The sequence below is a fragment of the Haliotis asinina genome, chromosome 6, assembly GCF_037392515.1.
Source record: "Haliotis asinina isolate JCU_RB_2024 chromosome 6, JCU_Hal_asi_v2, whole genome shotgun sequence".
Classification (NCBI taxonomy): domain Eukaryota; kingdom Metazoa; phylum Mollusca; class Gastropoda; order Lepetellida; family Haliotidae; genus Haliotis; species Haliotis asinina.
In genome coordinates, this window is record NC_090285.1 from 70786194 (window position 1) to 70809816 (window position 23623).

The following is a 23623-nucleotide window of genomic DNA, read 5'->3' on the forward strand; positions in this document are numbered from 1 at the left end:
GGTTGCCCGTGGTATTGCCCGCCATTCCTCTTGGAGAGCTGCACCAAGCTGGGCCAGGTTGGCGGGTCCTGGGTCCCTGGCGTACACCCTTCGACCAAGAACGTCCCAGAGATGTTCAATTGGGGACAGGGCCAGTCCAATGTCTGGATACCTTCATGTCGGAGATAAGCGGAGCTGGAGACAATTCGGGCCCGATGTGGTCTGGCATTATCATCTTGAAATACAAAATTTCTGTCGATAACTCTAGCCAATGGAGCCACAACAGGACGCAATATTTGGTCAACATATCGCTGACCAGTCATGGCTCCATTAATGATGACCAAATCTGATCGTCTGTCATGTGTAATCCAACCCCAAACCATGACACTACCACCTCCATATCGATCATGGTCAAGAATTGCTGCTCTGGCATATCGCTCCCCGCTCTGTCGCCAACAACGTTTTCTGCCATCTGTGAATCGTAGGCAAAACCTTGACTCATCAGAGAACATGGTGTAACGCCAGTGACGCATAGCCCGTCCCTGATGCTGCCTAGCCCATGCCAATCTTTGGCGCTTATGGTGAGCTGGAAGGGTGACACCCTTAAAAGGCCGTCTTCCTTTCAGACGAGCTTGATAGAGTCGGTTGAGGTTGAAATGCGTCTTCCAGTGAGTGTGCGGAATTCTCTATTGATGGCAGGGGCCGATTTAAACCTATCGCGTAGAGCAATTAACGTAATGAGACGATCCTGTCGTGGTGTCGTTGCAACCTCACCCGTTTGACGGTACTTATCTCACAGGTGTGAAATTACACTTTTTGATTTACCCATCTGCCGGGCAACTTCACATAATGATGTTCCCCCCCCCCCCCCCCCTCTATCATCCCCACAATTCTCCATTTTGTTGCTTCACCGAGATACTGCCTCGGAGGCATTTCTGTCAGTAAGTGTCAATCTCTATTGCATTAGTGATTGCGACTTCTCCAGTACATTTACAGGAGTTAACTTCTGTATGCACGTGTAGCACGTGCTGGGCATGCATTATGCGAAATTCCATTGTCATTGGATGTTGCGTTTGGGAGATACGCCACGATAACGGACCCTGTCACAGTCAAAGTCATCTACATTCAATTTCTGGTTTCCCTTATTTTCTGTCGGTAGTATATAACAAATGTCTTGTATGGTTGGCGAGTATTTTAATCGGTCATTCGCTGTTACAGTCCGGCAAGCACATGGCCCCCCACAATGCCTTTCGGCTTCCCTCTTCCATAGACTATCGGATTCTACTTAACCGGACCAAAACACTACACAATCCATGTTACATGTATATAATCCATGTTCGATGTGTATAACCCACAGATGTATATTCTTTGCTGCGTTACTTTGTTCTTGCATTGTTCTTTTAAGAATCTGAGCTGAAACATTGCATCATAATATAATAAAGGAGTTGTCATTCATGAAATATCTTGCATTTATTGTAACCAGATCAGTGATTGCATTAAATATATTGACTCAAGGTTGTGCTGTGGTATATTTCAGATACTGTGACACAGTTTTCATCAGATGAGCTGCAATCACGAACCTTGGATGTGTATGATCCATCATCCAGGTATTCACCCACTTGCCCGAGCTATTCACCGACTTCACCCAGGTACTCTCCAACTTCACCCAGCTACTCACCAACGTCACCTAGGTACTCACCAACTATGCCCAGGTACTCTCCAACTTCACCTAGGTATTCACCGACTATGCCCAGGTACTCTCCGACTTCACCTAGGTATTCACCGACTATGCCCAGGTACTCTCCGACTTCACCCAGGTACTCACCAACTTCACATAGGTACTCACTGATTGTGCCAAGGCACTCAGTGACTTCACCCATCTACTCACTGACTTCAGCCAGGTACTCACCAACATCACCAGCTACTCGCTGACTACTCCCATCTACTTAAGACTTCACTGAGGTACTCACCCTGGTACTTACCAGTTTCAGCCAGCTACTCATTGACTTTACCCAGGTACTCACTGACTTCACTGAGGCACACACTGACTCCACCTAGTTACTCAATGATGTCATTCAGGCCAGTTACTGACAGACTACTCCCAGGTACACACTGTCTTCACCCATTTAGTCACTGACTGCACCCAGCTACTTACCCACATCAACCAGCTACTCACCCAGTTACTCACCAACCACACAGATACTCACTGATTTTGCCCATTTACGCACAGACTATTCCAAGGTACTCACTGACCTCAACCTGCTGCACTTCAACCTGCCACTCACAGACTACTTCGAGGTACACACCGACCTCAACCAGCTACACTTCAACCTGCCACTCACAGACTACTTCGAGGTACACACCGACCTCAACCAGCTACACTTCAACCTGCCACTCACAGACTATTCCAAGGTACACACCGACCTCAACCAGCTACACTTCAACCTGCCACTCACAGACTACTACCAGGTACACACTGACTTCACCCAGCTACTCACAGACTTCAACTTGCTACTCACAGACCACATCCAAGTACTTACTGCAGCCTTCACCCAGTTAGTCACTGACTTTAACCAGGTGCTCACGACTACTCCCATGTACTCACTGACTTCACGCAACAACTATCTGACTATTCCAAGCTACTTATTGACTTCATCCTGCCACTCACTGACTTCACCCAGGTACACACTGCCTTCACCCAGGTACTCACTGACTATAACCAGGTGCTCACAGACTACTCCCAGGTACTGACTTCATCCAGGTACACGCTGCCTTCACCCAGGTACTCACTGACTATAACCAGGTGCTTACAGACTACTCCCAGGTACTGACTTCACCCAGGTACACGCTGCCTTCACCCAGGTACTCACTGACTATAACCAGGTGCTCACAGACTACTACCAGGTACTGACTTCACCCAGGTACACGCTGCCTTCACCCAGGTACACACTGACTATAACCAGGTGCTCACAGACTACTACCAGGTACTGACTTCACCCAGGTACACGCTGCCTTCACCCAGGTACTCACTGACTATAACCAGGTGCTCACAGACTACTACCAGGTACTGACTTCACCCAGGTACTTACTGACATCAATGAGGTATTCACCGACTACTCAAAACTACACATCAATTTCATCCAGCTATATACTGACTTTACGCAACTACTCAGCAAGACCACAGAGGTACTAACAATCTGCTGCAAATTACTCAGTGACATCACCTAACAACACACTGGTCACTGACACTTACTTACCGCTAACTACCACTCATCGGCCCCTCACCTCAAGTTGACATATACACATGGAAAGATGTTTTTCAACACTGATGACTTTTAACTGGTATATAGCAGTATATGTTCATACTAGGGCAGGCATCGCATGCAATATGTATGTCCAAAGTTGTGTGTATGTATAAAGTTGAAGTAAACTGTTCTTACCGTTCAGTAGCTGGGAAAATCAGCTGAGGGCTTCCTCAACTGACAAAGATGGTTAGTTGTTGGAGTGAGGAGGAAACAGAGGGATGTTGCAAGAGATGTTGGTGGTCATCCATTGACTAGTTTGCTGTTTAGCCAAAGATCACAATGAAACTAATGATTTTAAGGTAGGCCAGTGTTCAGGCCTATTGCAAGTCACAACTCGAAGGAAGCATACAGCCTTCCCTGGCTTCCACATTGTCGTTGGTCCAACAAAAGTCTCCAAATGACCTGTGGTACACAGTGAAAAATAAACTAAAACTTACATAGATTTTGACGTAGCTTTCAACCAACTAAACATGAAATCCCCTTTTAACCAGCTGAATGTGAAATCCCATTTCAACCAACTAAACATGAAATCCCCTTTTAACCAAGGGAATGTGAAATCCCCTTTTAACCAACTGAATGTGAAATCCCCTCTTAACCAACTAAATGTGAAATCCCCTTTTAACTAACTGAACATGAAATCCCCTTTTAACCAAGTGAATGTGAAATCCCCTTTTAACCAACTGAATGTGAAATCCTCTTTTAACCAACTGAACATGAAATTCCCTTTCCACCAACTGAATGTGAAATCCCTTTTAACCAACTAAACATGAAATCCCCTTTCAACCAACAAATTGTGAAATACCCTTTCAACCAACTGAATGTGAAATCCCATTTTTAATGTAATGAGAAATGCAAAATATGCCAACAAGTAATGAGGTTTGAACTAAATTTGAAAAAAACCCTGTCTATTTAGCAAATGTTAAATGTTAATATGTAACTCTCTCAGATATGTCTGTTTATGTTTCTATTTTATCTATGCTATTCTAGTTTAAACATATCAGTTTGAGAGAGCTACCTATTTACCTGTCACTAGAGCTTACAACTCAACATCCACCCCCTGTCAAACTACACACTATCGAACGTTGAATACAGCATGAAACGTTAATGCAGAGTGGTTAGGTTTATGCTATGAAACAGTGGTGTACGAGAACGTCCTTTCTGTGCCGGACCCTTCAGAACAAGCTGCATATACAGCCCATTGTTATGTGTGGGGTACAAAGCAGCATCATGTGCTTGGGGTCAAGTACGTCACTTCAGTTTGAGGTGATGGAGAAGGGTGGACACGTCAGAGGAAAGTTGATTTCTTTTTTCATGACTCATGTCTGAGCTCGTAATTGGTGCCATAGGAGCACTGCATGTGCTCGAAGGAATACATGAGCAATCCTCCAGGACAAAATCTTGATGTACTGGTTCAATCCCTTCATCACGAATGGACCACAATAATTGTAAGATTCAGTGTCTGATAGTCATTGAGGATGAGGGTGAGGGATGGTCTTGCAGATGGCAGAGGTTACATCAGATTTTGACACTGTGCTTTGCTATTAATACTTTTGTGATTTCTTGAAAATTGTTGGCCAGATTCTTGAAAATGGCTGTTTGTAGTTTGTCATGATTGCTTCTATGGATGCACTATAGTTTTTCATTGTTTATGTGCTTAGATTTGCTATATTGTTATTCTTTGAGGTTCAGTGTATCCAGATAGTTAGTTGAACTGAGGTTTGGATAAGTTCCCTTGCTATGGTGAATACGAACATATTAACACTAAGAAATATTTTGGATGTTACAATGATTTTTTCCCACGTGTATGTTATGTATGTGATTCCAGGAATGTGATTTGAAATCTGCTCACAGATGGTTGACTATAAAAGTAGTGGTCATCTTAAACATGTAGACTCCACATTTCTGCATTTAGTATTTTATGAAATTTGAAATTAATTTGAAACACTGTATTTGTTGAGTGACTAACCGAACCAAATTTATTTCTGGATTGACTGAAGTGTTCAAGTGATGCTGCTTATACTGCCCTGTCTGACTGAACATGGTATTGTCTTGTGTTCTTCTCTTCATGTTTCTCATATGACTTCCTGTTCTGTCTCGGGCTATGGGGTAGCCAAGTGGCTTGTCATGCCAAACACCCGGGGAGATTCCCAACATGGGTGCAATATGTGAAGCCCATTTCTGGTGTTCCCCCAGTGTGATATTGCTGGAATATTGCTAAAAGTGGCATATCAGCCGATTTCCGGTGTCCCCCGCCGTGATATCGCTGGAATATTGCTAAAAGTGGCATATCAGCCGATTTCTGGTGCCCCCCCGCCTGGATATCGCTGGAATATTACTGAAAGTGGCATATTAGCCGATTTCTGGTGTCCCCCCCCATGATATTGCTGGAATATTACTGAAAGTGGCATATTAGCCGATTTCTGGTGTCCCCCGCCATGATATCGCTGGAATATTACTGAAAGTGACATTAAACCAAATTCACTCACTCCTATTCCTTGTCACTCCACAGGAGTCATCGGTCAGCTGACACAAGGACGTCTCCGGAGAGAGACTCGCCGCACTTACATGTGTTTAAAAGAAGCAGCAGGATGTTTCCAATGAAAGAGAAGGAGGATTCAAAATCACGTGAATTCCGATTCAAAATTGCCCAGAGTGAGGAAGAAACTGAATGCCTGGCTCTTTTAGGAGAAAAAAAATGTAAGAAAAAACAATGTAAGAAAAAGGCCGCACTAGGAGAGTTATCTGAAACTAGACCAAAGGATTCGAGTGATGAACCCTTGTCAGGCATTGTGCAGGATAAGAATGCAGTGCATACAGTGGTGTTGCCAGTGATGGAGTTGGGTGTCGGCCTGCCATGTATACGGGAGTACAGAGTGGAACTGAATGCTGCTCGCATATCAACACTTCTTACCCTACAACAAAAGGTAGGTCTACAAGCTGCATGTCATCCAAATCTGTAATGAAAAGTAAGCAATATGTCCTTAACAGAAAGGTTCTAGAAGGAACAGCTGACAGCACAGGACTTTTCTCTAGAATCCTAGGTACCTGTATTGGAATGTTCAGGTGGGTTCATACAGTACAAGCCTCACAAAACTCCACAACAATGTGACTCGGGGTAGGGGAAAGATTAAATTTCTGACTAAACTAAACAACAACGTGACTCAGGGGTAGGGGAAAGATTAAATTTCTGACAAAACTCCACAACAACATGACTTGGGGTAGGGGAAAGATTAAATCTGTAGCAAAACTCCACAACAATGTGACTTGGGGTAGAAGAAAGATTAAATTTCTGACAAAACTCCACAACAACGTGACTCGAGGGTAGGGGAAAGATTAAATTTCCGACAAAACTCTTTTCAAAGACTCTAGTCTCATACTAGAGTGAATGAGTGAGTATAGTTTTATACTGTTTTTAGAAATCTTGCAGCAATACGACAGTGAGGGACACCAGAAATGAGCATCACACATTGTATCATGGAAGAATCAAACCAGTCTTCATTGTGACAAGCAGAAGTTTTAACCACCAGGCTACCCCACCACCCCCTCTTATTTGTAGAACCCAGTGCACTAAAAGAGAATCTCACACCAATATCTTTTGATATCTCATATTCAAAGACTATTCTGTGATTTCAAGCTTTATGAAACTGAAGGATTCTATATGTCCTACAAGGCATTGTGACAGTATAGTATGGCCAGAAGTTATTGAAAATTTTAGGAACATGTTAATAAGATTTCTAGTATAAACAACCTTGACCAGCTATCATGTGCTTGGTTTTGGTTTCATTCAAGGGAGACAACTCCATTAATCCTTTTTTGTTAGTTTGTGAAGAGTTATCCCCCTTTGTATACTTGCTATCACACGACATTTTCAGTGATGTTAGAGTGTTACAACAAGGATATCAGATCAGCTAAAGTGATTTCAAGTAGAGCAGGCAAATGGATATGGCATGGAGAACCAGGGAAGCGCAGGCAGGCCCAGAAAGTTGACAGTTGGTAACAGGAGGGCTTGGTATTCTTGTTTCTAAAAATAACGAAGGAGTTTAGAAAGCTTAAGAATGGATGTGATTGATAGAGGAACTGTGGCTGTCTGTAAGGAGACAATTAGAACTGCCTGCAGTGGAATGGCAGAAAAGTCAAGGAATTCCATCACCGATTATGAAAATGCTTACTGCATAGAGATTTTAACTGGGAGAGTGTGATTTTCTCAGATGAAAGTTCTGTGGGACTGTTTCATGATGCACTGAAATTCTGGACAAATCAAACTGAAACACTTATGTACCAGTGCCCAAAGTACAGTCCAAAATTTAACATGGGTTGGGGGGAGGGGGCGCTTCTGTGTATTTGGGAAACATGAACAGTGAGCGGTAGATATATATTCTTGACGACATTTAATTCCATCTGCTTACATGTTCTATGTTTTGATTTTCCAGCAGAACAATGACCCAAAACATCGGACCAAAAATATTACATTATTAGATTGGTCAAGGTATAGCCCGACCTAAATCCAATAGAAAATGTTTGGGGACATGAAGGAAAGTGTCAATAAGAAAAATCTGACGAATATTGCTGAAATGAAAGTAGAGGTGGTCCGATATGGGGACAGCATTGACCACGAAATTATAGCTCTTTGATCAGTAGTATGCCCTGCAGCATTGAAGCCTGCATTGCCGCCCATGGTGACTTGACAAAATACTAACGGTTAACCTGTCTCTGAATCTGGTGTTATGTTCTGCTAATCTTTGCATTTAATATGTGAGTAATGATGAAAAAATTATATAATTTACAATCTTAAAGGGGCACTGATGCGGAGCAATTTCCCTGGACTGGTTGTTCCTTTTGTTATTGTTTTTCTCCCATGAGTACCCGGATGATAGCCCAGAATTTGTGACTGGTTCGTTACCTCTGCTGTGCAGCTCGTATGCGCAGTTGAGAGTTTAATTATAGACAAATCAACTAAGGTGAAGTCATTTTTACTTCATTACAAATGTATTATTACAACAAATGAAGGTTAATCATCTGCCAGTGGTAGAAATGGTAAAAAACTATTAGGACGGAAAAATAACGAAGCCAATGTACGTCTTTACATTTTGTCTCATAACCTTAATTAGTTTATTGTCATATGTGTATGATTTTGAAAATTAGTAAAAGAACACACGGTCTGCTTATACTTGTAGTAAATTTCTAACATGACTGTAACATTTAAACATTGTATAGACTGCCAGTGTGGATCCTATTTCACACATGCCCTATGCACGTGTTTTCTGTCATACAGATTCTGCTGAATGCTACAACAAATAAAACAAAATGCAACTAATGAATTTAAGACAGACTAATGTTTTAGCAACAATGTCAGGCCACTACCTTGTTCTGGAATGTATCCATCAATATCCATATAAAAGAACGATATTGCATTCATCTGCAGCTGGTAAATAATCCTGCTCTATGTCATGTGTCTTACAACAGTCTAATTTGTGAAAAAGTGACACATCGTTTCAGGTCTTTCAGATTGGTGAAAACCTGATAAACCTCTGATTGGTCTCTCAAGATAGCACACCTGGCAACTAATTGTATGATGTCAGCCATTCTAGGTGATTTAGTTAACCAATAATGACCAATCAATCAATCAACGCAATGGTGGTTAATTCTTTGAAAGGAGGATGTTTTTACACTCGCACTTTACAACAGGGTGTTGTCAGTAGATTAGTACATCTACACACACTGCCTTTTGACGAATCCTCTGTAGAAGATAAAAGTAATTAATCAATCAGTATGTTATCGGTTAATCCTTTGATAGATATTTGTGTTTGTAACTCACCAAATAAACCCTCTTGCATCACTTACATGGACATATTACATAACATACAATACATTTGCCACTACAAACCTTAATTTGTAATGTTGAGTATTTACTCCAGACAGGAGAAATGCTAAATGGGAACCTTTGTTGGGTAATGTTAAGTGGTGTTACCACTAATTATACCTGTTAGAAATTCAAATTCATTCACTTACCATCAAGTGAATGATGACAAATAACACGTGTAGGTTTATACCATCAAACGCGAGTTACAGCAAGGACGATGTAATCTCTGTGTTGCATGCAACCTGAAAACACTTATGGACAAAAACTTTTGAGGATACCAGCAGAACTTCCTTGTTACATAAGAAATACAAACAGACATTTGCTGTGTACTTGAGTAAATACGTGTAATCAATTTTTTTTGACATAGGAACATTTTCAGATTTCTCTACCAATGGCAAAGTCGTGTTTAGTTTACGAATTTAAATAAATTAATTGTGTGTTTTTATTTTCATAAATAATTTACCAAAATGTACGTATGATTTTTGCTATGACAACTGGACCAACCCTCAAAACTAAATATAAAGCTTGGCAATCTTTCAGACTTACATGAAACAAATGGCTTGCTACATGTATGAAAATATCATATTTTTACATGACATGATTAAATATTGAGATAAAAAAAACACCGAAATAGGATCAAACTGGATCAGTCACTATACCATCCAGGCATCAGAAAAACACTACACTGCTGGGATATTTTGTTACAATCAGACAAGGAATACCATGGATATTTTGAAATAATGGCATATGATGGGCATCCGGCCTCCTGACTGTTTAGGGTGAAACATTTTGCTAATGTGGACAGGAGCCCAGTCCCTTTGTCCATCACAGTCAAGGGAGCAGGTGCTGACCAATTTGCAGCTTGGTTTCGTAATTAGACTGTTGGTGAGAAACATTATTTGCTCCACATCAGTGCCCTTTTAAATGCTCCTGTTGAAGCAGGTTTTGGATAATGGGCATTTATTTCTCTTCCGTATGCATCCTGTCTCAGCTCCCTTGTGTGACCTGTTTGCATCTCTGATAATAGAACTGATGATTCCTTTAAGAATTGTTTTGACTGAACCTTGCATGCTACTTTACCATGGAGACATGTAAGTGTAGTATGGTTTCAGCTGTGTTCATTATGGCTTACTTATTCAGTACCACTATAGATTTTGCAGAAGGATTTTTCACTTCAGTGTTATTTGCTGTTATAGGATGGATTCTGGGAGTTCTGCAGTGACCTTGATCAGTCTCTCGGCATCAACTCGGACGCCTGCAAGACTATGTTATTCAAAGCCGGACTGAAGTCACTAGGTGAGAGAGAATCTCTTTGAACCAATTATTTGCACCTTGAAAGCAGTTTAATCTAGTTTGTCATACAGACCCTGAAGTGAATATATCCAAGAAAGTCAACACAACTCTGGAAAATGTGGCAAGAAACTCTCAGGGCTCCTTTTCATTATAGTCTCATATTTCACTATCAATTTTTTTTCTGTAAAATATGTTCATAAAAGAGACTAGTTTTTAGTCTACTTGAATCCTGTTTGTAGGTTTATATCCATGGCAAAACCTTTTGGCAAAACCTTGACAACAAATCATGTACCTGTGTTTGTATCTGTGGTCAATGTGTGATGTTGCAGGTATTTCTGTGGCTGATGAGATGCTCCATCTCTTGGCAACACTACTGGTGATTTTCAGCATCTTGGAGGTGCTGTGTCCAGAGTTATTCCCCTTGTCGTTCAACAGTCACCTCGAGTATTCTTCTCAAAAACATCAAATTCAGCAGTCCCAAAAAGGAATCCAAGACGAGTTGTTGACCCCAGTGTTGCAGAAATCACTGAGTCAGGGGTTAGATTTCTGCCTGGATTCAGACAGAAAACATCCACTGATCTGCCGTTCCCTGGAGCTTGGGCCAGACTGGGTGTCAGTGACAGCCCTGCTGCTGGGATTGAAGAAAGAGCAAGGCACCATGGCTATCTCAGGGTTGAAAACCTTACGCATCTTACTGGATGATTTGGGAATTTTACAGCCCAAAGTGATCATGCTGTGAGATTAAACCTGTTTTATTGAGTTTTGTGAGAAGTATGTTGGGTAGATACACTTTCTTGATTGTATTTTTTTTTGTTATTTCTTTTGAGAGTGTCCCGGGATCCAGACTGTGGACATCAGTAGATTACAGTTGAGACATATTTGATGCCTTTCACACATGGAGGCAACTCTGTGCAGGTTTCTGTATCTTCCTATGATGCTTGGGGTCCTCTTTTGATCTTGTAACAGTTATGGAGCTTACTGTAGTGCTGTTGTAAGTGAAGCAGATACAGATTCACCATGATAGTCTGCTGTATGAAGCTCTTGTTTATCTTAATAATATAGCTATTTCATGTAATATCTTCTAATATATTTTTTTCTAAATTGCTGTTGTAAGTGAAGCAGATAGATTAAGCTTCTTGTTGTGTCATGTTTGTTTGTTTGTTTTTTGTAATAATTTATGGCTGATGTCTTAGAGGAGTGTAGCAAGCAGTCATATGATCAATGGCTTTAGAACAGATTCACCGTGATATTCTGCTGTATGAAGCTCTTATTTATCTTAATAATATAGCTATTTTATGTAATATCTTTTAATATATTTTTTTCTAAATTGTATTTAATGAAATAAAAGAATGAAACTACTTAACTTTTACAAGGGTGATTTTCTATGATGAGTATTCATACCAAGAGTTCAGTCCCATCTCCATGACAACCATTAGTTGTATAGCTTCTGGTTACATGGCAAGCAAGGAGTTTGGGTAAAAAAATTGTTGGTATGGTTGATAGCTAAATGTCTTCTTGAATAGTGATGTACAGACTGGAGTGTGGGGCCCGAGTGATTTCCACAAAAGGTGGTCAGGCTTGCTGACTTGGTTGACACATTTCTTTGTATTCAGTTGCATACATAGATAGTCATGCTGTTGATCACTGGATTGTTTGGTCTAGACACGCTTATTCACACACCATCCCCAAAATAGCTGGAATATTGCCTTGCTGTGTTACACAATAAACCACCCAACCAACAACAACCCAATCCTCATCTCGAAGTCTCTCCACTACAGAACGATGTAAAAAGTATCTTTGTCTTAAATAGATTTTATTCTGTGTTTTACAAAATGTACATTCAGAAAACATTCATATTTACAATATACACAGCTCTCAATCACATGTTGACAATGGACACACCATGTGGACTGAATCATTGAATCACAGAGTAGCAGATTCTGTAAACTCAAACACTGCATTGTTGAATCACTGATTTTGTAATCATTGGTTCTGAACCCACATACACTGAATTAATGAATTGCTGATTCTGCACATTTAACACATTGACTGCCACCATGAGTATGCTAGGATCAATATCTGCTTGAATATGTCACGACGAGTTACCTTGAAGGTATATCAGTGGTATTTTAAATCAAGTTTCACATGCTGGTGAAACAGTCACAATAAGCATTGTTTCCTGGCAAGAATCCAAGGAGACGTTTGTTTCTTGTGCCTATTTTGCCAGCATGTGAAACTTGTTCTAAAATACCACTGATATAGCTGTGAGATAACTTGAAGTGGCAAACTCTACTTGTAGTGGCAAACTAGATCCTATGTGTGTATCCATGAGGCAGTCAACATGTAAAACACTGAATCATTTAATCACTTGCACTGTATATTTTAAAAGGTAAATCAATGAATCTCTGAGTTTCTGGATATAATATCCTAGAAAAATGCTGATCCCTACATTATGTGACAAAGGACATTAGATATTCATGCATGTACAATTGTGTCTGCACCAACATATATTTATCTTGTTACACTATGATACAGTGTCAACACAGATTTCCAAACAAAAGTGTGGCTCAGTCCAGAGTATGGCTGGTCCCGTGATACATTCTGCAATTTACTGTCTAGAGTAGTCACCCCTTAGGCATGCTGGATCCTATGATCCATGTTATCATGCTAGGTAAGTCAGCAGATTGAGGATGCTATACCAAAGCAACAATCAGGTTCACTTGTAATGTCCTATTTCCTTTCAAACCTGACCACTCTAGTTCCTCCCAGCATCAAAGGTGTACTGTGTATCACATGTTGTGTACTACATGTTGTGTATCACATGTTGTGACCAGCTGTGAGAGCATGTTACTGATAGCCTGTTCATTGCGAGACATGAACCCTCAATGAATATATTTCTATTTAAAATGAGAAAAAAGGGCAGAGAAAAGAGCCCATCTGAAAGTGCATCAATTATGAATTTAAAGTAGCGTGGTTTCACTGTGAACATGTGGTGGAACTTCCTCACGTGGAGGACTGCAGCACATACACCTGGCAGAGGAACATCATTCCTCGATGTCAGCAGAGTGGAATGTTACATCTCACTTCCAAAATACTATATTTACAATCTGTACTTGATGTTGTATCCCATCAAATCATAAAGACGTTTTCAGCTATCAAACTCAAGACCATCCAGTTCATCCTTAAGCTCGGTATTGACCTGAGTCTCAATGCTGGACGGCACAACGTCAAGGCAGATGTCGTACTGCTGGTCAAGCCCAAGGTAGGAGTCACTCATCAGGTAGAGGGTGTAGATGACACGTCCCACTGTCTCTGGTGTGTACAGAGCAAGCTGAGCCTTGGAACGACCACGCACGTACCCCATCCGCTTGAGTGCGATCAGTTCCTTAGTCTCCACCTCACCCACCACAACAACCCAGCCTTCATCCTTTGGCTTCGGGAATCGTGGACTGTACGCCTTGCTGTCAGACTTCTGAAGTAACAAATCACTGTCATGAATGACATATTTTATACACTGGAGCCAGGAAACCATGGCTATGCTGCTGTGACAAGCTTCAAGCACCTGGCTACTGCACCCTCGTACTTCATGTAAAACATTTGCTACTTTTATTTTGTCCACAAGCAGGCAGCAATATAACTGTGATGGTGGCTCTGTGAGTTAATATGTTCAGACAAGAGCATATAAAAAGGTGAAACTATACAAATAATGGACAATGACAACCTGACACAGACGAGTCACAGAGCCCAACTACCACATGCAGGAAACCAGTGAACATTAAATCAGATTTGGTCTTCAGGAATACTTGTTTGATTTGGCATTTAGAAGCTGGTATGATGAACAGGAACAATTCTTTATGGATTGATCTATCCTTCGTGTATATACTCTCCTTGTCCATAATGTTGTCGATCATGTGTTTGGTAATGGCGTTAGCATCTACAACAAAACATTTTCAATAAAGAAGTTGTCTATCCATAAAAAATCATTCCTATTCGATTGTACGAAAAGACACACCGTTTTTGTTGAAACATGTCACCAGTTGCTTAGACTGATGCTGTATAGGCTCTGGACTGCCTGGTCCTGATTATTTACAGACCATGATGAAACAGCTAGAACATTGCTGAGTGTGACCATGAAAAGACAACTACAAACACTTGACATCTCCATCTGGCATGTAGTGTACATCAACATCATCAGTGTCCATGAGGGTCACTGAAAGTACACGACTCACCCGGGTCTTGTTGACTCTTGCCAGGTCAACCTGAAGGACATATTCCTGATCAGCATGGACCTCGATCCAGTCTGAGTCTTGACGCCGCCCACCTGTAGCAAGTACATCATCATCATCATCATCATCATCATCATCATCATCATCATCATTCCTTGTGGTTGAAAGTTTACGATGTGCATTGCTTTACATTGTTGAGTACATGCTTGTGAATATCTGTCAAATTTTAACGGTTAGTTTACTTTATTCAAGTGTGTTATGTTAAACAATGATTCTGAATAATCACAACTATGTCTTTTTACAATCAATTATTACTTATAATTCTTCTTTTGGTTGACTTTAGATTATTAAGATGTTAGATTTTAATGGATGAAACATGTCCTACCTGTAACGGACAGATTAACTAATCTCTCCTCCTCCTTGCCCCTTGACCCTTCCCAGAATCCCTTGACTGTGATGGAGACACTGATCTGTGGCAGACGACTCAATACCAGGTACACCTAAAGCCAAATATTATAATTGTATCTTTTGATCTTTCATTTTGATTTGAAAAAGATCAGCTATTCATGTTTTACAGATTATAAGTATAGAAATCCACTATTTTTATATGTACAAAGTCTCCAAAAAAGACAAAACACCCTGTTTGTATAACCATACATAAGTGTCTATCGGTCTGTTCGTATAACCATACATAAGTGTCTATCGGTCTGTTCGTATAACCATACATAAGTGTCTATCGGTCTGTTCGTATAACCATACATAAGTGTCTATCGGTCTGTTCCTGACAACAGTAAGCTTGCTAAGCATCATCCAGTTATATCATGGATGGCACACAGTGTCAGCTCACCAGCTACATCATGACATCTATAGTGTCAGCTCACCAGCTACATCATGACATCTATCGTGTCAGCTCACCAGCTACATCATGGCATCTATAGTGTCAGCTCACCAGCTACATCATGACATCTATCGTGTCAGCTCATTAGCTACATCATGGCATCTATAGTGTCAGCTCACCAGCTACATCATGACATCTATCGTGTCAGCTCATTAGCTACATCATGACATCTATAGTGTCAGCTCACTAGCTACATCATGGCATCTATAGTGTCAGCTCATTAGCTACATCATGGCATCTATAGTGTCAGCTCATTAGCTACATCATGGCATCTATAGTGTCAGCTCATTAGCTACATCATGACATCTATAGTGTCAGCTCACTAGCTACATCATGGCATCTATAGTGTCAGCTCACTAGCTACATCATGGCATCTATAGTGTCAGCTCATTAGCTACATCATGGCATCTATAGTGTCAGCTCATTAGCTACATCATGGCATCTACATTGTCAGTTTACTAGCTACATCATGGCATCTACATTGTCAGTTTACTAGCTACATCATGGCAGACACACAGTGTCAACTCACTAGCTGCATCATGGCAGACAAACAGTGTCAACTCACCTGATCAATCTCAGTCTGGTTCATCTCACCACTCAACATGGCAGCCAGGGCCTCAAACTTCCCATCACACACCGATACAAGCTCTGGGAGAGTCTCAATTGGTCCTCGCAGCTCTGGGAAACCCTTTTGTCTGGCACCTCCCCCTCGGGGCCTAAACACAAACAAACCAAATAAGAGACATTAAACTATGACATTGTACGTACCTGACACATGGAATGATGGGAATGTACGTACCTGACACATGGAATGATGGGAATGTACGTACCTGACACATGGAATGATGGGAATGTACGTACCTGACACATGCAATGATGGGAATGTACGTACCTGACACATGCAATGATGGGAATGTACGTACCTGACACATGGAATGATGGGAATGTACGTACCTGACACATGGAATGATGGGAATGTACGTACCTGACACATGGACTGATGGGAATGTACATACCTGACACATGCAATGATGGGAATGTACGTACCTGACACATGCAATGATGGGAATGTACGTACCTGACACATGCAATGATGGGAATGTACGTACCTGAAACAGTAAACATGGTAGGGCATGATGTTAGGGAGAGTGAGAAGAGTGGAGTCCTCCAGCCATCGACCTTGCACCACCATCTGTATCAACTGAATCACCCGTAGAGATGTTGCCAGCCAGCCCTGGTCTGCCGACACATCCAACATGGCCTGAAGTGAGGTGAAACAAATGTAACTGTTAAGTGAACAACCTAAAATACATTGCAAACAAAGAACACTTTGGCCGTCAAGGGCGGAGACCAAATTTCACAACCCAAACAATGTGTCATTGGGCATATATAGTTTCAACACTGACCTTGCAACAATGGTATAGACACACATGTGAAAGACTGATCATACACTGAAGTTGACAGAAGACTTACTAAATTCAAATCTATGAAGGCTGCAGGAATGTGGGCACAGTCAGAAATTTGCAGCAATAATGACTCCATGACATTGCATATGACGTACAAAAAAAGGACAGAAACACGGGACAGAGTTGTCTCCCTTGTACTGTCAGAGGAACATCTGAAACAGTTGTTGAGAGGAGGATAAGGGGACCCACCTGGAGGATCCTGATGGCTTGGTCCAGCACAGACTTTGTGTCGGTGTAGTAGTCTGTTGAGGGCAGCTGCAGCTGGGAGAAGTGAGCCTGTAGTAGGATGTGGGTCTTGGTGTGGGCTGAGTCATAGGAGTGGGGGTTCACTGCCAGGGGTACCTTTTGGGCCAAGTCACTATCACAACATAGAGTGAGTGAGTGATAGAGTGATTGAGTGAGTGAGTGAGTGAGTGAGTGAGTTTTATTATCCCCTCCACACGTTTAGTGCGAAGCAGGGGATATAGTACTAGGTTCCGTAAGATTTACAGTAGTCAGCGAGATATTTCAACAACCATTCCCAGAATTTTCTTCATATTCAACACCAAGCTTATTCTTGGGAAGGTGCAACAAGAATGCTCACCTTGTCACACGATATCTCAAGAACAGCTGACTGGGTATTCTTATTTGTTACCAGCCTTCACCTTGGAAAGGCGCATTTAACTTCATCTTGAACTACTACCTGCATTTTCGTTACTTTTTAAGTTTAATTTGACAATAATTTACGGTGTGGGACTACATCACCTTAGTGATAATGTTTTTATTTCAATTTAAACATCATGAAATTCTGGAGTCCATGCCAGCCACCTACCTGTTGATCTGGTCTTCATTATGGCGGACTGGGAGCTCAGCATACTCATGGGCATTCTGTGAGGGGAACAAGAAAGATGTGAAATCACTACCATCTCCATACTAACTATTCTTAAAAAAGTCCACAAAGTTAGGAGCAGATGTGTGTTTGTTCAGGTCTACTTCATCCTTCTTGTCACTAAAACTGCAACCACAACGTCAGACAATATATGCATCACCCAAACTAAACATCATCTATTACATCTCAGTATCTGTCACATTTTATATGGTCATTTAATGTGGCTTTATCGGAAATAGGGACATGAATTACTAACAATGCCCAGATTAATGAGATCCAGACATACCGACAAAATATCCAAGAGCTCTGGCAGTGTTGATTCAGCCTTGAGTTCATTACAGAACATGCGCACGGTGTTGTGGTTCAGGTAGTAGTAGGACGAGATGCGGCCCAGGGTCAGTGGTGAAACACTGCGGTTGTCCTAGAAAGATGCATTATGTTTCCATAAACACAGTATCCAGGAAGGCTGATGTTACTGACATGCAGCTGGGACATGACATAAAGAAGAGTATCTAAACGACATGACATAAAAAAGAGTATCTAAGGGACATGACAGAAAGAAGAGTATCAAAGGGATATGACATAAAGAAGAGTATCAAAGGGACATGACATAAAGACGAGTATCTAAGGGACATGACATAAAGAAGAGTATGTATGAGACATGACACACACAAGAGTGTATATGGGACTTACAACTGCAGACAGCAGGTACATTCCGTTCAATATAGAACAATATGTTATGGATAACAACTTCTTTATTGTGTGAGTGTGACATTTTGATACAGACTCTTCCAACACTGTCAAGCAAAAATGCCACAATAAAGGAAGGAAATGTACATAAATACTGAATACAACAATGAGACAACATAATAAACAAAGAAAACATAATAGACGAAGAAAACAACAAAATAGCCATGACTGGTTAAGCATTAAGCTGGAGAAACCAGTAAGTACATAAAGGGTGGTGAATTGAAGCCAGAGAACCTGCCTGTTGTGAAGTCCATTTGGTTGTTGGCAAGAATGGTGATGTCAGACCACTGTGTTTGATGATTGGGGTTTGCTTTGATGTGGTCAGAAATGGCTGATTTGCTGTCGGAATTGGTAACAGAGTTGTGATGTTCTTTGACTCGGGTGTTGATGGTCACAATGTTTCACCTATGTAGCTTTATCCACAGTTCTGGGTTGTTGTTGATGGTGGGTTGTTTTCTTCTGTTGGTATGGAAGGGGTTGCTGAGGCTGGAGGATGCGGAGAATGTTGTGTCTATCCCTGCATTTTTGTTGTTTCAGGAGTCAGCTGATTTGATGCCATAGTTTATGAATGTAGGGAATGGATATCTTGATATGGGCTGATTCTGGTTTAGATCTATTGGCAGGAGGTGACAGCGTTGCACCTATGGTTCTGGGCCCTTATTCTCAAAACGTTCAAAGCCCTAAGAATTGTTCCCTTTGAAAGTAGCCAGGCTACGAACAATTCGAGAATAGAGGGTCTGGTGACTATTTCAGGCGGGTAGTGGTTACATTCTGCATAGACTTTCCTCAGGAGTTCAATTTCTTCCTGTAGATTTGATGAACAGATGTTTTTGGCTCTTCTGGTCAGTGAAGAAATGGTGCCAGTCTTGACTTTAGGGGATGGTTGGACTTTTAGTGGAAGTATTGATTCGTATGGGTAGTTTTTCTGTACACAGAGGTCTGGAGTAGGTTGCAGGAGGTATGGCATACAAGAACGTCGAGGAAAGGTAGTTGGTTGTTCTGCTCTGTTTCAGTGTTGAATTTGATGTGGGAATGCTGTTTGTTACTATGGGTGAGGAACTGAAAACGGATCATGATGACGCTGGAGGATGATGAATGCATCATCCACTTTACGGTACCAGCAGGCGGTTTTGCAGGGTGCAGTTTCTAGAGCCATATCTTCCAGATTTGTCATGTAATCTCTTAGAATGGGGATAGCTGATAGAAGTCTGTGGATTTGCTCATAGACAGCATCGCCCCATGTGAAATAGGTAGATTTGATGCAGATGTGGGTGGGTCTGAGTCGGTAGAGAGGCTGGTGTTAAGGGGTTGTTGAATGTTTTCTTTGACTGTTATATTCAGTATACATATACATTTCCTCCACTTCCTGTATCACTTCTGCTTCACAACGGTACATACATCTGTATCACTTCTGCTTCACAACGGTACATACATCTGTATCACTTCTGCTTCACAACGGTAAATACATCTGTATCACTTCTGCTTCACAACGGTACATACATCTGTATCACTTCTGCTTCACAACGGTACATACATCTGTATCAAAATGTCGCACTCACACAATAAAGAAGTTGTTATCCATAAAATACTGTTCCATATAGTAGATCTCAACTTCTAAAATGCCACTCAAACAATCAGGGACTTTCTTTATTGAACACTTACCTCGCCCACCTGCAGACAGTAAGAACATTCTAGTTCCATCAGGGCCTTTTCTACCAAACCAGACAGATACTTGTTGATGATGTCCTGCTCAGTATTATCCAACTTGTAGTAACTGCAATACAACATACACTGATGAGTACATCATTCATCATCCAGTACAACATATGGCAGTCAATACAACTTACACTGATGAGTACATCATTCATCATCCAGTACAACATATGGCAGTCAATACAACATACACTGATGAGTATATCATTCATCATCCAGTACAACATATGGCAGTCAATACAACATACACTGATGAGTACATCATTCATCATCCAGTACAACATATGGCAGTCAATACAACATACACTGATGAGTACACCATTCCTCATCCAGAACAACATATGGCAGTCAATACAACATACACTGATGAGGATATCATTCATCATCCAGTACAACATATGGCAGTCAATACAACATACACTGATGAGTACATCATTCATCATCCAGTACAACATATGGCAGTCAATACAACATACACTGATGAGTACACCATTCCTCATCCAGAACAACATATGGCAGTCAATACAACATACACTGATGAGGATATCATTCATCATCCAGTACAACATATGGCAGTCAATACAACATACACTGATGAGTACACCATTCCTCATCCAGAACAACATATGGCAGTCAATACAACATACACTGATGAGGATATCATTCATCATCCAGTACAACATATGGCAGTCAATACAATATACACTGATGAGTACATCATTCATCATCCAGTACAACATATGGCAGTCAATACAACATACACTGATGAGTACACCATTCATCATCCAGTACAACATATGGCAGTCAATACAACATACACTGATGAGTACACCATTCCTCATCCAGAACAACATATGGCAGTCAATACAACATACACTGATGAGGATATCATTCATCATCCAGAACAACATATGGCAGTCAATACAACATACACTGATGAGTACATCATTCATCATCCAGTACAACATTAAGCATCTCATCTCTGGACATGGGAGTACTCTCCTTCTAATAAATTATTCCAGTGGTTATAGACAGCAAAGAACATTGGACCAAAGTCCTCAGATTTGTTGAAACATGTTCACTCCAGATGAACAAATGAAATCCTGCATTAACTCTTAGAACCATGGGGTCTATAGGTTGTATTATGGTTGACTAATTGTTGTTTGAGTGTTTAATATCAGTGGTATGATGAAGTCAGAAGTTGTGTCTAACTAGACAAAATGGATATATTCTCACTGAAGTTGTGTGTAACTAGATAACATGGATATATTCTCACTGAAGTTGTGTGTAACTAGATAACATGGATATATTCTCACTGAAGTTGTGTCTAACAAGACAACATGGATATATTCTCACTGAAGTTGTGTCTAACAAGATAACATGGATATATTCTCACTGAAGGTGTGTCTAACAAGTAAACATGGATATATTCTCACTGAAGGTGTGTCTAACAAGATAACATGGATATATTCTCACTGAAGGTGTGTCTAACAAGACAACATGGATATATTCTCACTGAAGTTGTGTCTAACAAGATAACATGGATATATTCTCACTGAAGTTGTGTCTAACAAGATAACATGGATATATTCTCACTGAAGGTGTGTCTAACAAGATAACATGGATATATTCTCACTGAAGGTGTGTCTGACAAGATAACATGTTTATATTCTCACTGAAGGTGTGTGTAACAAGATAACATGGATATATTCTCACTGAAGGTGTGTCTAACAAGATAACAATGGATATATTCTCACTGAAGGTGTGTCTAACAAGACAACATGGATATATTCTCACTGAAGGTGTGTCTAACAAGATAACATGGATATATTCTCACTGAAGTTGTGTGTAACTAGATAACAGGGATATATTCTCACTGAAGGTGTGTGTAACTAGAAAACATGGATATATTCTCACTGAAGGTGTGTCTAACAAGATAACATGGATATATTCTCACTGAAGGTGTGTCTAACAAGATAACATGTTTATATTCTCACTGAAGTTGTGTGTAACTAGATAACATGGATATATTCTCACTGAAGGTGTGTGTAACTAGATAACATGGATATATTCTCACTGAAGGTGTGTCTAACAAGATAACATGGATATATTCTCACTGAAGGTGTGTCTAACAAGATAACATGGATATATTCTCACTGAAGGTGTGTCTAACAAGATAACATGGATATATTCTCACTGAAGGTGTGTCTAACAAGATAACATGGATATATTCTCACTGAAGGTGTGTCTAACAAGATAACATGGATATATTCTCACTGAAGGTGTGTCTGACAAGATAACATATATATATTCTCACTGAAGGTGTGTCTAACAAGATAACATGGATATATTCTCACTGAAGTTGTGTGTAACTAGATAACAGGGATATTTTCTCACTGAAGGTGTGTCTAACAAGATAACATGTTTATATTCCCACTGAAGTGTGTAACAAGATAACATGGATATATTCTCACTGAAGGTGTGTGTAACAAGATAACATGGATATATTCTCACTGAAGTTGTGTGTAACTAGATAACATGGATATATTCTCACTGAAGGTGTGTGTAACTAGATAACATGGATATATTCTCACTGAAGGTGTGTCTAACAAGATAACATGGATATATTCTCACTGAAGGTGTGTCTAACAAGATAACATGGATATATTCTCACTGAAGGTGTGTCTGACAAGATAACATGGATATATTCTCACTGAAGGTGTGTCTGACAAGATAACATATATATATTCTCACTGAAGGTGTGTCTAACAAGATAACATGGATATATTCTCACTGAAGGTGTGTGTAACTAGATAACAGGGATATTTTCTCACTGAAGGTGTGTCTAACAAGATAACATGGATATATTCCCGCTTAAACTGTGTCTAACTACATAACATGGGTATATTCCCTATGAAATTAGACGTTAGGGAAATACAAGGGAGAGACAATGGAAACACAATGGAGACACAATGGGAACAAAAATGGGGGAAAAAACGCAGGTGTAAATAAGTCAGTTTCAAACAACTACAATTTTCATAATGATGCAAGAACAGTTGTGGCACAAGGTAGTTTACGTCTGAGCGAAATAAAACCTATTGTAACTGCTTTCTGTTGCCTGTGTGTTTCAAGAATAGTTTCAATTCCTAACAGTCAAACCCGACGGAGATATCTTAGAGTGCAATGTTCCTGTTGTACTTTCCTGATGTACTCTGTACATAGTTTCTCAAAATATGATACAATTTTTTGCAATTGTTAAGGCCTG

At 40.5% G+C, this 23623-nt stretch overlaps 2 protein-coding genes across 2 annotated transcripts in view; one reads left to right on the plus strand and one right to left on the minus strand.

Moving 5' to 3' along the window:
• The first annotated feature begins 2139 nt into the window (after positions 1-2139).
• Positions 2140-11796, plus strand: LOC137286359 (protein mono-ADP-ribosyltransferase PARP4-like). The gene is made up of 4 exons (XM_067818169.1): positions 2140-2448; positions 5794-6208; positions 10341-10440; positions 10767-11796. Exons 2-4 carry the CDS (start codon positions 5873-5875, stop codon positions 11174-11176), a joined length of 846 nt encoding a protein of 281 aa, XP_067674270.1. The 5' UTR covers positions 2140-2448; positions 5794-5872; the 3' UTR covers positions 11177-11796.
• Positions 11797-12233: 437 nt separating this feature from the next.
• LOC137286184 (activating signal cointegrator 1 complex subunit 3-like) overlaps positions 12234-23623 on the minus strand; it is a 293474-nt gene continuing 282084 nt past the window's right edge. Inside the window, exons 35-43 of the mRNA XM_067817886.1 lie at positions 20308-20419; positions 18182-18316; positions 17839-17894; positions 17217-17385; positions 16671-16822; positions 16127-16277; positions 15049-15163; positions 14667-14758; positions 12234-13909 (exon numbers count right to left, since the gene is read on the minus strand). Coding sequence (XP_067673987.1) covers positions 13586-13909; positions 14667-14758; positions 15049-15163; positions 16127-16277; positions 16671-16822; positions 17217-17385; positions 17839-17894; positions 18182-18316; positions 20308-20419 — 1306 coding nt within the window. The 3' untranslated portion in view covers positions 12234-13585. The remainder of the gene's footprint in view (positions 13910-14666; positions 14759-15048; positions 15164-16126; positions 16278-16670; positions 16823-17216; positions 17386-17838; positions 17895-18181; positions 18317-20307; positions 20420-23623) is intronic.